Raw genomic sequence first — 14,080 nt, 5'->3', positions numbered from 1 at the left:
ATCTTTGCCAGCAAGAGGGTGTGTGCCTTATGCAGTGGCATATCCAGACCTTCAGGTAAGGGTGGGATCATCCAGATCCTAGAGTAAGGAGGGGCCTGGCTGTCGAAAAATAATTTTTCTTGGCCCTTTGGACCTCTATTTGTTCTAAAAATAAGGTGGGCCCCCCCCCCTCCGGCACTCCATCAGATCCACCACTGGCCTTATGTTTTGACAAAAAGACTCCAGTTTCTTCAATTCTAATCTTAAAGTAAATTGATTTTAGATACAATGCCAAGAGGCGTCACTGGCGTCGAACCAAGTTGGGACTGTAAAGGAAATCACAAGTACTCCATGACCTTGATGCTGGAATTCGTTTTAAAGTGGCACGAGTCAGCAATGATGTTCCTGTACAAAACCCATTAAAACTTGTTCAATAATTTCAGCATGTTCTTATTTTTGTTTTTGTGACTTGTATGTAGAAATCTTCCTCTGGGAGGTTTATCATTATAGCTTGGGTCAGGGTTGGACACTCTGACGGTTGGGCGAGTGCAAATCACTGGTCACTCGCCCAGGCGAGTACTGTTATACATATCCAGAATATATTATTTAAACTAAGTGTAACTTAAACTTTCCACTTCAAAATAATCTACACTGTCCACAAGCTTATAGCTTACCAACGTTTTGAAATCTCCAACAAAGCTACGTTGGAGTACGAAAACAGTCAAAATTAAATAAGCTCACTTCAACTTTTGAAGTGTGCTTGCAGTCTTTTTTCGACTTTTTTGCTTGTTATCAAGCAGAAAAAGGAGATGTGGACAACTAATTCCCTCTCACTGCATATTTGTTCACTCTCAAGGGACTACTTTAATTTCTTAATTTAAGGGAATACTTTCCGCTGTTGGTGATCAAAGCGTGTGACTTGTTAAGCGTCACTCTATTGTTTGCTTCAACACTTCCGTTCTTGTAGAAAAAACGTGACCTTTTAAATTTACTAAATGTTATATAACAATTAAAAACGTGAGTAGCCCAAATCTTACGTGACATAACCAATTAAGAATTTGAGGTGTTCAGCGCTCGAAGGCAAATTTGTACTAGTACAAGCAGCTCTTTAGGCGCTAATATTAATTTAACCTAAAACGATTAACAATGCAAATTTGTACTGGTACAAGTCTTTCACACACTAAAACGTTTCTAATAGTTAACCAAAGGGAACTCATTTCGAGGCAATTGATTATTTCTGCTGAGTTGCACAATTTAGAATTGTTACATAATTCAGTGAAGGTGTGAAGTGATATTTACAAATGTTTTTGTAGCCTTTTGTGAAATTACTTCCGTTGGAAGCAGTCAACGCTAAAAGTTTTTGCTTCTGTTCAGAAGTTAATGCATCGCCATTAGAAAAGAAAACAGCAACTGTTTTTATACCTAATCGTACCTTTTTGGTACGCTTTGGCGGCATATCAGGCAAGTTTGGTCGAGCCAAAATACCCATGGCGAGACCAAACGAGCCTGATATGCCGCCGAAGCGTACCAAAAGGTACGATTCGGTATTTACCATACCCAAATTCAGCCAAAAATTTGGTGATATTAATCGCTCTTTTGAATTAGCCATGCTTGCTAGGTTCTTAGTGCAAAATGTGTTTACCTGCTTGTATTGAAACGTTTTTGGTCTTCAACACTCATCAAGTGCCTCTTCTGACATTTTTTGTACTTGCAGCCAATCAGGAGTTTCATTTTCTAAATTTTTCAAACTCCAAATTAAGTGAAAAATTTGGAAACTCCTACTCCATTGTTTCAGTCTGAATGTCTTAGTAGTCGTCGGCAATTGACAAGCACGCTCAAGTTTAGTTTTGGTGGGAAAGTTTTTCTCATTTTACGACTGGTAAACACCAGCTAAATTTAAATTACGAGTTTCAGTTTTTATTGGTAAAACCTCTTCAATTCATCGTACGGTAACACTACTTTACTTGAAAGTGTCCATGATATCGTGGCATATCAGGTCAGTGACTTGATATTGTAGGATATCAGGACAGTAGATCGCGCTTCTGATTGGCTACTTGTGAATTTGTGAATTCCAATACTTGTGAATTCCAGTACGGTAATACTGGAAATGTAGTCGTTAGAAATGGCATGTGTAGCCGTAAGGTAAAGAGTAACGTAAAGAGAAGCGGCTTTTGGCAATATCCCAACGGAAAGTTACTTCTCAATGTGGGGTTAAGATTGCGTGACGAGACAAAAGGTAACTCTGTTGTGCATAACCTTTATCGGTAACCCTGCATTAAGCTGAGTAGAAATCTTTCTAACTCGAAAAGAAACAACTATTTCGATTAAAGGCAAAAATCAAAGTTTACTACTTTTAACCAAGCCAGAGTATATGAGTCGCAAAGCACCCAGCCGTTGCGACTGACAAATACAGCATTTCCTCCGCGAAAATAAAAAAAATGCTTGAACTGAAAGACGTTTGAATTCTTCCATGATATGTTTGAACAACAATTCCCAGGATAAACCTTCTACTCATGCTTTGTGCAAAATAGTCGATATCTCGAAGAGATCTTTGATTATTGTGGAGTAAGGTCTATCCTTGGTGATTTTTTTAATGAAAAAAAAGAGTGCAATTTGTATCGCGATTGACCACCATGGTGGCAAGATTAGTACCATTAACTTGATAAACAATTTAGTTGTACACTTTTTTATTTGTGGGGGTAGTAGGAGGGCTAAATTTTTCTCTTTTTTTACATGTTATGAGACTGGGCGAGTGCAATTTAAAGGTCACTAGCCCAGATGGCGAGTGAACTTACCAAATAATGCTGGGGGCTACCCTGCAATGGACTAGCATCCCATTGGGGGAAGGGAGATAGAAATGTTCCTAGATTGAAACCAGGATTAGCTCCGGCGGTATGGGCCACTTAGCTTGGGGCTTCCCCCCTCCCCTCTAAAATACCTGCAGTCCCCTTAGTACGAGGGGCCAAAATGCAATTATGTTAGGTGGGTGATCAATCAGTCAGGCCAAAGCATAGGGTTGTAAAGTGATATGGGTTATCCAGAGCTTTGCCAACCAACATGTATTCTGTTGTGAAGCAAAAATCTTACATCCAATGCACACTAAAGGATTTTAGGCTTATGCTACCTACAACTGTCAAACAAGACACTTGGCATTCTATGTGCACATTTATTATAAATAAATAACACAATCTGCTATATTATGTACATTTCTTGTATAAGTTAAAAAAACACTGCTGGCCTATGGGTGTATATACAGTGGTAGTTTTCAAATCTCTTTCAAAAAATGTTGACATCTCTGAAATATCATGACGATGGCTTGGGTACAAAACTAAACTTGGGTGTCAAGGCAACATTGTCGTAGTCAAAGTCTGTATCAAGGGTAAATGGCTGAACTTCATCACTACCAACATCTCCCTGTCAATTAAAAGGTGAAATTAATAATAATTTAGTAATTATGCTCACAAAACACTATGTTTATCAGTTAATATACAACAAGGGAAGATTTGTGCCAAAGTTTCATCGTTAAAACCCTGCTGTTGTCAGCAGTCCCATTTGCAAGAAAGTTGGATTACTAAAAAGGTTGACAGACTGGTGACGTCAATAGCACAAGATGTTTTCGATGGGCAGGAAACTAGCTCTGTCGCCGCTTACAACAGCAGAGTTTTTACAGTAAAACTTGGTCCCTCATTGCATACTCGACTGATAAGTGCAGTACATACTGGTATAATCCCGGGGGGGGGGGGGGGTGACATGGGGGTCTGAACCTCACACTTCCCGTACCCATTTCTTTTGGTTCCTGTCCCCTTCTTTATTGGTTCTGTTACGATATGTGTTTTTAGACTTGTTGTTGTAAGGGCTTCGGGATGCCCGTGTTGTGCCCGCTGTAGGCCAGCGGTAAGTCGTTGTTAGCTCGTACGATCCGAGCTGGAATAACTGTATACTTTGTCGTACAATTAAAGAGTTTTGGCAGCTATCAAACGCTGTTACAGGTTCTCACCTCTTTGGGCTATTTCTATTGCAAAATATGAAGAAATGTTGCAAACTTTCCCTAATTTGTTCTGGAGGCAATCAACCTTGGAAATGCCACTTCCTGTCCTCTCCCACCTCCCATTCCCCTCCTTCTCCCTTTGGGTCCTACCCTTCTCCATTGTACAAACAGGGACCGCGGAGGGGGAGGGGGCTGGTAGGGCTATAGCCCTACCACTTTTTTGGTTGGGTTGATATTTTAGGATGTAATATATAATTATAGGCAAGCCTTAAAGCAGAGCTCCACATTTAATTAAAAATGACATCAATGGGAAAAAACTAAACCTTGCCCACGCGTAATCTATCCAGGGTTCGTTCGCGTCTTGAAACCCTTGAAAACCCTTGAATTTCAGGAGTTCGATTTCAAGGCCTTGAAAGTACATCAAAAGACTTCAAGGCAATGAGAAGACCGCCAAAATAAGTGATTTTTTTTAGTTCTACAGCAAGCACATCAATGGCACAACAGACTGGAAATCGTTGATTTGGGGTAAATTTCATGAAAAAAAGTCCTTAAAATTTCCAAGAAGGGTCGTGGAAAGTCCTTGAAAAGTCCTTGAATCTTTGGCCTGAAAAAGTGTACGAATCCTGTCTATCGAAACTGCATTCAGAAAGTAAAAACATCATGACATTTTCTGTCATAAAATAAGGCTCAGCAATTCAGTAGGCGGTTGTTAGCTTGCATCAGGGTCCTGTCTCTTTCTTCAGCGGACTTGATCTATGTATTGCTTAGCTTCGTATTAACACAATTATTTGCTAAAGTTATTGTATTCTTGATGATGACAGCCGCAGATCCAACAGCAAACAACAGAAACAAGCAAACTGGACTCGCACAAGGAATTTCATTCGCAATTATTTTGGGTCTCCTCTTAAACGCTTTTTGTTTTCCACAATTACACGAACTGATATAGATGACTTTTGAGGACATCGTGGGAGAAAGAATGTTCAATGTCGCTCTTCTTACTCCGGGTCTCATTCAGCCTAAACAGTACACAACGTGCAATAAATTTTCACGCGTTTTCATATCATAGCTTCGTTTAGATCTAACTGAAACGTCCGCATCATCCAGTCGATAGAAAATGACGTCAATTGCTCGTTGTACGGCTCCGAAAAATGCGACCAGAGACCAATTAAATTAAACTTAACCGTGTAGCGATTGAACGAGTGCCACGGATTTTTGGCGTAAAGGCGCATCGAGGTTTCCATACACTCACACTTAGGTGAAAAAAGACAAACTAAAATAGAGCAGTTGAATAATAAAGTTCTCAGATCGTTTGCTGTGTAGTGTCGCTGAATAATTTTACCCATTGTCTACATTTTGTCTTGTCCTGTGAACATAATTTGCTGTTTGTAATTTCCTTTCTTTTCTTTAGCCACGGGTGGAAACCTCCTAGTCCCTAGGCCTAATCCGTGCTGGCGGCGACCCCCAAAATTTCTCGGCTCGATGGATAACCATTTGCTTATGGATGCTTCGCTTGCGCGCGCCTTGGCGCGCACGGGAGCTCCGCTAGGAATTTTCACATGATAAATAGCGTGATAAATGCCTGCTTGTCTTAGCCAGCTTTTTAGCCCTACCACTTCCAAATGGTCTCCGCGGTCCCTGACAAACAAGCCCAATAGTTTTGCTTGTATGGAATCAAAAAATACAGCTAGAAATGTTGTACCAGATTAAGCTGGGTTTACAATATCAGGACTGTCTTCAAACAGAATTTATTGTCGAAAAGTCATTATGGAAGTTGAGATTATGATGCAATCATCAGACTGAGTTGGAGTTGGTATCTGTAGTGTGTTATATGCGTGGAACTTCAGAGCTCACGCCCAGGGGGAGTACTCCGGCTTGTAAATGACGGGGATGATCGAATGGAGGCAAAACTCAGAACCCAAAAAAATCCCTAAGTCTTCCGACATTACCCAAATCCCTGGACCAAAATAACCCCCCAAAAAATCCCTTGTCAAATTACCCCTAAATTGCCAGGAGGGGCAATAACATAACACAAAGAACACTCGTTTTGTTTATTCATGATACCATTAATACGCTAAGGCACTTAAGTTCTTTTTTAATACCCAAAAAAATCCGCTATCTAAATCAAGTCACCCAAAAAAATCCCAGAATCGAAAATTTCAAACCCAAAAAATCCTTCGATCATCCCCGTCATTAACAAGCCGGAGAACCCCCCCTGGGAGCTCACGCTTTTGGTTTAAAAATGTAACGCATAAGGAGAAAGAATAATTATACAGTACCCTAATGAGATCATCCTTTTCATCACGGTTGTTAATTCTTGTGGAAATCTCAAGTTGTCTTATGTTTGGTGTTATGACTGCCTCACAGCTGGCATCTGGAAAATGAAAGAAAACAAAACAGACAGGATGTTTTAGCTCCATTGTTTCTGTAGCTCGGCATCTAATGTATCTAAGAACCCGGGGGGATACTCCCTATAATGGCCTATACGGGGAGGCTCCGCCCGAAAGGGGTACCTTTTTCAGGCTCCAGGTATATAAAAGGGTAGGGATTTCACAAATTTAGGTGTATGAAAGGGTAGGGAAATCTTCCATAATGATATTTTAAAAAGCCTTTACATTAAATATTCGAGCAGACGCAACTTTTGGCTGTATCGTCTTAAATTATTAAGCGCTACATAAAAATGACAAGAAAACTTCCCGTTTTTGGTAAATGTGATGTCGTGTAGGTATATGAAAGGGGTGCCTTTTTGCAATAAAAGGTATACAGAAGGGGTACCTTTTCTATCAAAATGGTATATAAAAGGGTAAGGGGTTGGATCTCCGGGCGGAGCCTCCCCGTACAAAACTTTTTCGAGTACCCCCCCCCCCCCCCCCGGGGCTAAGAAACAGTCACCAAGAACTTGTGCGCTCATTCCATACCCTGCAAGAGGCAATTGTCTGAGAATTAAGCTGAAACATTCACAAGTGTGAATACAAATGGATTTCTGAAGCCACCAAACAGCGAGTCAACAGCATGAAATAGCAGCCTGAAATCTGCCTGTGTCGACAGGCTATTAACACAGATGACGATGCATATTATTCTACCCGATTCCGATCTAGTTGTGCTTGTCTTTGTAATGATCAGTTCTCCCTCCAGTTTCAACACTTCAGGTCCTAGTCTACAAGAGTTAGTTTTCACACACACCAACTAAATACAAATATCTGTCCACTTACCTTGCTGCTCAGGTGTTTGGTTATCATCAACTTCCCCTGGAAGGGTTGATGCATCTGCTAGAATGAAGTCATAAAATAATGTCAAACTTTGAAGAAACCATACAGGGCAGATCCAGAGAATTCAGAAAGAGACCGGGGTGGCCAAGAAAATTGTGGCGAGAGCGCAAGTCCTCCCCGCCATGAAAGATTCAAGATTGTGGAGATAATGCTTAAAGCATTCTGGGAACATTTGTGACCAAAAGTTAAGGCTTCAGAAGTTAAATTAATTAAGGGGGTGCTGCAAGCAGGGATCCATATTCGCAGTCGTCCGGTCGTCCGAGACGACTAAAACATCGTATGGACGACCAAATGATTACATAAACTCGTCCGCTGGACGACTTTAGTTTGACTTAATGGAAAAAAAAACAATTATTAAGTTTTCTTATGAGTTACTTGCGTTCTGACCACTTGTCATCCATTCATAACTTTTCGAAAACAGAACATAATTTGCAACTTTCTGTCGCGATAAAATCATAATTTTGGCCGCCATCTTGGCTGATGCGGTATTTCCATCAATGAAATCATTGCAGGCTCAATTTTCAAGCTCTCAACCGCTGATATTTTGTACTGCAGCTGCATCCGCGAAAACACGAGGCGATCGCATCAGCTGATGTTTTGATCAAAATTTGCCGTTATCTTGGTCTGGCGCCGCCAGCAAAGAAAAAAAAAGCAATGTTAACACTTCAGAAAAACAAACCAAATATGAATAAGAAGAGCAAAAGCGTTCTTTTCTTCCGTGGTTGCAGTCGAAGAGGCCCTGGCTTTCATTTGTGCCCGCATCATACGCTTCCGCAACATCGCAAGCCGCTTGGGGGCGTGATGTTTTGTGAAATTTGTTAACCGGCAGCCAAGGTAGACAAGTAAAAAGTCTCATTAACAAATACTTGTGAATCAAACTTTATTAAAACAGATTCGTTGTCTTGAAGATTTCATGTATACACAGTGTTACATACATGTGATAATAACAAAAAAGTCAACTTTTCATTTACTTGTTGTACGGTCGCCATTCTTCACTTTTGAACGGGCAAGTAAAATTTTGCCAGGGCAAGTATGTCATCTTGCATACTTGCCCGGCTGACGACTTGGAGAAAAAATGAATATGGATCCCTGTGCAAGCCCCTCGCCCCCCTCTTACTCCGCCCCTGCCTTTAGCAACAGCATTCAGGTCCTAGGCCCACTTACCGAGACCTCCTGTGACACCTGATCCACTTAGATACTGGCATTGCATTAGAGATTACCTAGAGCTTTCCTATCTACCTAGAAGTATTATTAATGTGTTTTAGGGCAAGACATTACTCTCATTGTGCCTTTCCCCACCCAGGTGTATAAATGGGCAAAATAATGCTGGGGGTAATCCTGCGATGGACTAGCATCATGACCAGGGGGAGTAGTAATACTCCTAACCACTTAATGTTACAGAAACGGGGATAAGATCTGGCAAGTATGGGCCTTAAACATTTTTTAGTTGCTTCAAGCATGACAGAAATTAGTCAAAACAGCTTAAAAGCACTTATAAGCCATCACAGTGCAACAAAAAAAAGTTAAAAAAACAACAACAATAAAACGAAAATAACAACAAATCAGTGGCACACATAATTTTCCAGTTGAGGCAACAAATGTGTACCTGAGAGAAAACATATTTCTTTGGCTGTTTTATGACTTTCATCATCTAAATCAACTTTAGGATGTGGATCTTGAAGACTAGGTTCATCTTCTTTGCTATTTGAGGAGTTAGAATGTGACAGAACTGAAGGAGAATAATTAGACGAGAGAACATTGTCTTTTAGAAAAGAGTTGAGCTTATCGCCATTTTTGCCAACATCATCATCATCGCTAAGTTCATCTTCACAGTCAACAAAATTATCAACCTGAAATGAAAACAGAGTTATGCAAGTCATTAGGTGTTTTGGGATATACGTAATAAAGCCAAAAGCAGACTAGTATTATTAATGATAAAAAATGTAATTATTATTAATAATTTCTTACCTGAAGAACTGTTCCACTGGATGAGTCAGCTGTTCGCATCAGAATAGGAACAGCTGTTGAGCCAGGTCCCAATACCTGTAATTATTATTATATGAAGTTAAACCTTACACCAGCTTTCAGTGCTATGTGCGTAGCAGCTATTTTTCCATGTCCATCTTTCCACATGCTAAACAAACAAGATGGATCGAAATACACCTTGAACTTGTGGGCTCAGTATGTATTGGTTTTGATTGGTACACTTCAAACAGCAGGTAAAAAGACAATGTCTAAAGATGGATTTTGAAAAATAGTCGCAATGCATGCAATTATTATACTAAATCACCAACACTGAACATCAACCGTTATCGTCATCATCATCAGCCCTTGGTAGCTTGTTTGTGCCACAGAACACAACAGGAAAAACAGGATCAACAATGCTAGATTTTATAAAATCCAATCAACGTAATTTTGATATTTACTTACATCTCATTTTGAATGTTAAGCTGACAGTCTTGATTTTTTTGATATTTTCTTATGAAATTTTTCACAGTACTAATTTAATACTCAAAGGACATTGACACTTACTTCCTCTGGTATGTTATCATTTTCTGACAGCTGACTGTTTTGTGACAATAAACCCTGTGAAACAGTATTGCTGCTTGCCTTCTTATCACAACATGTACCATTTTGAGAGTTGCTTTTAGAACTGTGTGCTTTCATTCCAGTGACATCATCTGTAAAGAATTTTAATTTAAAGCACCATAAAATTTGCATTGTACATAAGGTTTTTTCTTATCATATTACTTCTAGTCAAATTCCTCTACAGTGTTTCCTGTGATACCATAGTCAGCTTAGAGCCTGGGGGGTTGCATTCTATGTACGTTACGCCAAAGATCTTCAGCGTGGACTGGGTGGCGTACTGTTGTGCGATCGTAGTCAGCACCTTTGAATTGGTGTACAGATGACTTATTATAGATATGAGTAATAAAAGACCTTGGCGTAAACCTAAAAAAAACTTGGTGTATCTTCCACGCGGCGTGTACACAGAATGCACCCTGGGGGAGGTGGGGCTGGTGGTCTTAAGGAAGGAACAAGGAAGTTTGTTGAATAATGTTCTGTCATAAAAACAGTGAGATCAAAATCCTTAACTCTGAACAATATGGGAGTCCTCCCACCATTCCCCTCCCCACTCCCCTCCAAGCTTTACTTTTTTACATAGAAAAGATGGAACAGAGGAACGATAGAATGCAGAAATCTAGAAAAATATCGAAAGAAAAGTCACTTGTGAAGTTCATTCTGCCGTTCCAAATATAGAAAGCCAGGATGATCCCTTCAGGGAAAACAACGGTCATTTTAAAAGAATACAAGATCAAACTATAAAACGCTAACAAAATATTAAATAAACTAGATAAATCTACTAGCTAACTCATCTTTACCTCCCTTTAAAGTGCCTATCAATCGCTAGATAGAAAATAAGTCAATTCTTTATCTTACAGTTACACATAAAAACCTTGTCAGAAATAATGACACTGCTCAGAAATTTTATTTACACTCAAATATTTTCCTCACCTTTCTTCAGGAACATAAAGCCCTGTAAAAATTCCTCGTAAGTTTGCTCTTCTTTGCTAAAAACTTCGTCCAGTGCATCTTTTGCGTACTGATCAAGATCTACAGAATGCTCGTCGCTTTTTACGACCCCTTCACCTTTCGCCATGTTTGTTGTGTCTGTCACTTTTCACTGAAGCCTGAGAACTAGTGCCCAGTAATCCTCTCTCTTCACCGTGTAACCAAGCACCGGTTAACAACATACCAGGACGGCGGGAAGATGGTGAGATATTTTGTTCTTTTTTCACGATATTATTCAAAGTAATTCATTTCTAATACTTTACCTGGATAGTATTTTTGCCACTGCATGTAGAGGTGAACTAATTTAGCATTGATAAGTGAAAATTACGATCAAGACTGTGCAAGTAGACTACGAGCTTTGAGCTCAATCCTAGCAAATTCTGCACTAAAACTTATTATATTAAGCTTTTTAAAGCTTCCCTTCTGTTGTTTATATGCATAATCAAAACGTACAGCTGATGTAAACTGCCCTTATCGTTTCTTTCTGTGTGATGCATGATATACACGTACAATTTCATCAAACAGTTCGATTATCTGGTTTATTTAAATTTGATTGGTTTAGAAATTTGATTGGTTTATACCAAAAATGGTAGGTGTATGATTCAGCAAGAACAGTGGGGGAGCTCAAATAATTATTGAAATTCTTTGGGTGTTTTTTAATAAATCAATACTACACACAACACACTTGATGATTTCGACATTGCTGATCCTAGCAGTGCTAGTATGCAGGACACGTGTCACATATCAACCTAATAAATGTCCCGGCTCACCACGAGTCTCTCGTAGCTCAGTTGGTTAGAGCGCCCAACCGGTATCTGGAGGCCATGGGTTCGATTCCCATCAGAGACTCATTTTTTTTCTTTGTCCCATGCTTGTGTCATTGTTGAACAATTTATCTTCAATATTAATTCCACTCAGGCTTGTTGGATATGAGATAGTTATAGCTTGGCGCTACCTGCCTCATTGACTATCTACCATGTCATATCCAACGCCGCTCATGGAATAATTGTTAAGTATGATATATGGGTTATTGACGGCTGTGGCCAAAAGTGGGGCGAAGATATGGGGACTAAAATGCGGGGACGTAGAATGTGGGGGGATGTGTGGTCTGGGAAACAGGGATGCAAACAGAACCAGTTTGTATGTTTCATTATCAAACTTCAAAGTCATATGTTTCAGACAATGTTTTGCCTATAGGTGCGAAATATTGTCTGAAACCCCATGAAACTTTGAAGTTTGATAATGAATCATGCAAAGTTTGAAACCCAATTAGATGTCTTTTCATGACATGTTCATGCTTAGATGCATTGGAGGGTAATACCTCCATGCATCCTGCGTCCCATGTCCCAAACACCCATCCTTAAGTCTCAGTCCCCATGTCCCTGTCCCACTTTTAGTCACAGCTGTTTTTGACCAAGCGTGAGGTCAAGATGGCAGGATATTGGCTAAGTTCTTTTTTGCCTGTTTATGGACCGAGACAAACTTGGGGTGTGTAAGCACACACACAGTCCATAAACACTGTCTTTCTTTTAATATATTCTTTTTTATTGTTCATTTGTAGCCTCCCAAAGCTGGTGCTAAAGGAAAGAAAAGCCCTAAACTATCAAAAGCAGAGAAGGAAAAGTTAAAAAAAGAAGAAGCTGAGAGAAAGGCTAGAGAAGAGGGTGAGTTGTTTTTATTTATCAGAACTCTTCGAACTGTCATTTTAGCAGACTGGAAAAGGAAAAAAATCAACTTTCCAGAACAAGAATGTCAATAAAAATTTCAGGCCTCACGTTTCACTATCAAATATGTAATATCATTGGTAGATATGGTCCAAAATATTTGAGATTTACATTTGCATATACATTTGCACACATTGATTTTTTTAAAATTACTAATTAATTTTTATCTCTGGTGAAAAACACTTAAGAAACTCAAATTTTTGATACATATATTATTATAATTTTATGAAAGATTTCATTACAAATTATGAAAAATCCTCATGGGATCTTCAAACTTCTTGCTTAAGATTTTGAGGATCTTTTAAGGATCTTATCAAGGACCCTAAAGAGTCTTTTAAAGATTCATAAGAATTCTGCTAGCTAAGGATTTTTAGCAAGGTATATCACAATATTCTAACTGGTTCCTTTTATTCATATATGGTCATTATAAACAAATTATTATCTTTATGAGCTTTTAAACTTCAGTACCGGTACTTAATAAATAAACTTGTTGACAGTGTCTGAATGTACATAGGATTATTAATCTGAAGCAAGCTTTTTTGATCTTTTGTTTTAGAGGAGGCAAGGCTCCAAGCTGAACAGGAACAAAGAGAACGAGAGGAAAGAGAACGTCAAGAAAGAGAAGAAAGGGAAAGACTCAGACAACAGGTTAGGTCAATCGGTTAACAAAGTGTAAATAAGAATAATTATTACTTTCAATACTTTTTTATAATAAAACATTATTGGTGCAGGTAGGAACAAAAGATGAAAAAATCATTAAAAGTGAAGGCCACCTGGGAATGCCAAAGGCTGGCAGTACAACTTAACCCCTGCTCCTGTCCTTTCCTGTAGCAATCTCTGAATAGAAAGAGCACAAATATATATTTTGCTTCTTTAAATCAAAAAGTAAGAACTTAAAAGATCACAAAAGTAAAACAAAAACAAAATTTGGGTTTAAAAATGAATAGCAATTTAAATAATAACAGAGCGATAGTTAATTTAGGCAGGAAATGCAAGGAAAATGCCTTTCCATGCATAACACTGCACTCAAAGACAAGCTATGCTACAAGCATGTGATGTTGAGTGAGCCTAAACACATATTTTGGTGACCCCTCACTGCCGCTGGGAGACACTGTGGCCTAATGGTTAGCTTGCTGGACTCCAGAATTGAGCGGCCACTGTATTGAGAAGACATGATACTCTCCACCCTGGTGTATAAATGGTGTAAAATAACAGAACAGTCAAGATGGCTGACAAGTGAAATGTGTTTATTCCTCGTGCTTCGTCACGTGACATACAGCAGCACATAATGACTAGCTAGGGAGGGTAGAGTCTTATTTGACACATTTATATCACATCCTTCCCTTTAAATGAAAGAAATATAACTGTTGTAAATAAAAATAGTTAAAAAATGAAAAAACAATAAAGAAAATACGAAAAAGAAAATAATGTCACTGTCCTTGGCTTAAAGTAAAATAAATGAACAACTAAACAGAGTCTTTCCCAGGGGGGCTGGCAGCGAGGTCTGGGACGAGTTTCGATGATCGCCCCAGTTAAGAAATATGGCCGAG

General features: G+C 39.1%; 2 protein-coding genes across 3 annotated transcripts in view; one reads left to right on the top strand and one right to left on the bottom strand.

Moving 5' to 3' along the window:
* Window positions 1-3,119: 3,119 nt before the first annotated feature.
* Window positions 3,120-10,924, bottom strand: LOC144633296 (intraflagellar transport-associated protein-like). Of its 2 annotated transcripts, none has more exons than XM_078492156.1 (7): window positions 10,750-10,924; window positions 9,766-9,914; window positions 9,202-9,276; window positions 8,840-9,083; window positions 7,177-7,230; window positions 6,244-6,338; window positions 3,120-3,393 (listed from the first exon to the last, which is right to left on the bottom strand). In XM_078492156.1, exons 1-7 carry the CDS (start codon window positions 10,892-10,894, stop codon window positions 3,283-3,285), a joined length of 873 nt encoding a protein of 290 aa, XP_078348282.1. In that variant the 5' UTR covers window positions 10,895-10,924; the 3' UTR covers window positions 3,120-3,282. The 2 variants fall into 2 exon arrangements, with proteins under 2 accessions (XP_078348282.1, XP_078348281.1); XM_078492155.1 differs by having other exon boundaries at window positions 7,177-7,233; window positions 10,750-10,922.
* Window positions 10,925-10,954: 30 nt separating this feature from the next.
* The window catches only part of LOC144633249 (dynein axonemal intermediate chain 7-like), a 30,772-nt gene continuing 27,646 nt past the window's right edge, over window positions 10,955-14,080 (top strand). Inside the window, exons 1-3 of the mRNA XM_078492084.1 lie at window positions 10,955-11,008; window positions 12,368-12,470; window positions 13,087-13,178. Coding sequence (XP_078348210.1) covers window positions 11,006-11,008; window positions 12,368-12,470; window positions 13,087-13,178 — 198 coding nt within the window. The 5' untranslated portion in view covers window positions 10,955-11,005. The remainder of the gene's footprint in view (window positions 11,009-12,367; window positions 12,471-13,086; window positions 13,179-14,080) is intronic.

The sequence above is a fragment of the Oculina patagonica genome, chromosome 12, assembly GCF_052425735.1.
Source record: "Oculina patagonica isolate OP01 chromosome 12, crgOcupat, whole genome shotgun sequence".
Lineage (NCBI taxonomy): Eukaryota > Metazoa > Cnidaria > Anthozoa > Scleractinia > Oculinidae > Oculina > Oculina patagonica.
Note: the sequence above shows the minus strand (reverse complement) of the source record. Positions and strands in the feature narration are given on the sequence as shown.

Bases quoted from the DNA above. Each gene is read 5' to 3' on its own strand.
- LOC144633296 (XM_078492155.1), bottom strand. From the start codon at position 10,894: ATGGCGAAAGGTGAAGGGGTCGTAAAAAGCGACGAGCATTCTGTAGAT. The intron at 9,915-10,749 runs GTGAGGAAAATA...AATTCTTTACAG, and splicing joins CTTTATGTTCCTGAAGAAAG to ATGATGTCACTGGAATGAAA. The intron at 7,234-8,839 runs GTACACATTTGT...ACTTCATTCTAG, and splicing joins AGAAATATGTTTTCTCTCAG to CAGATGCATCAACCCTTCCA.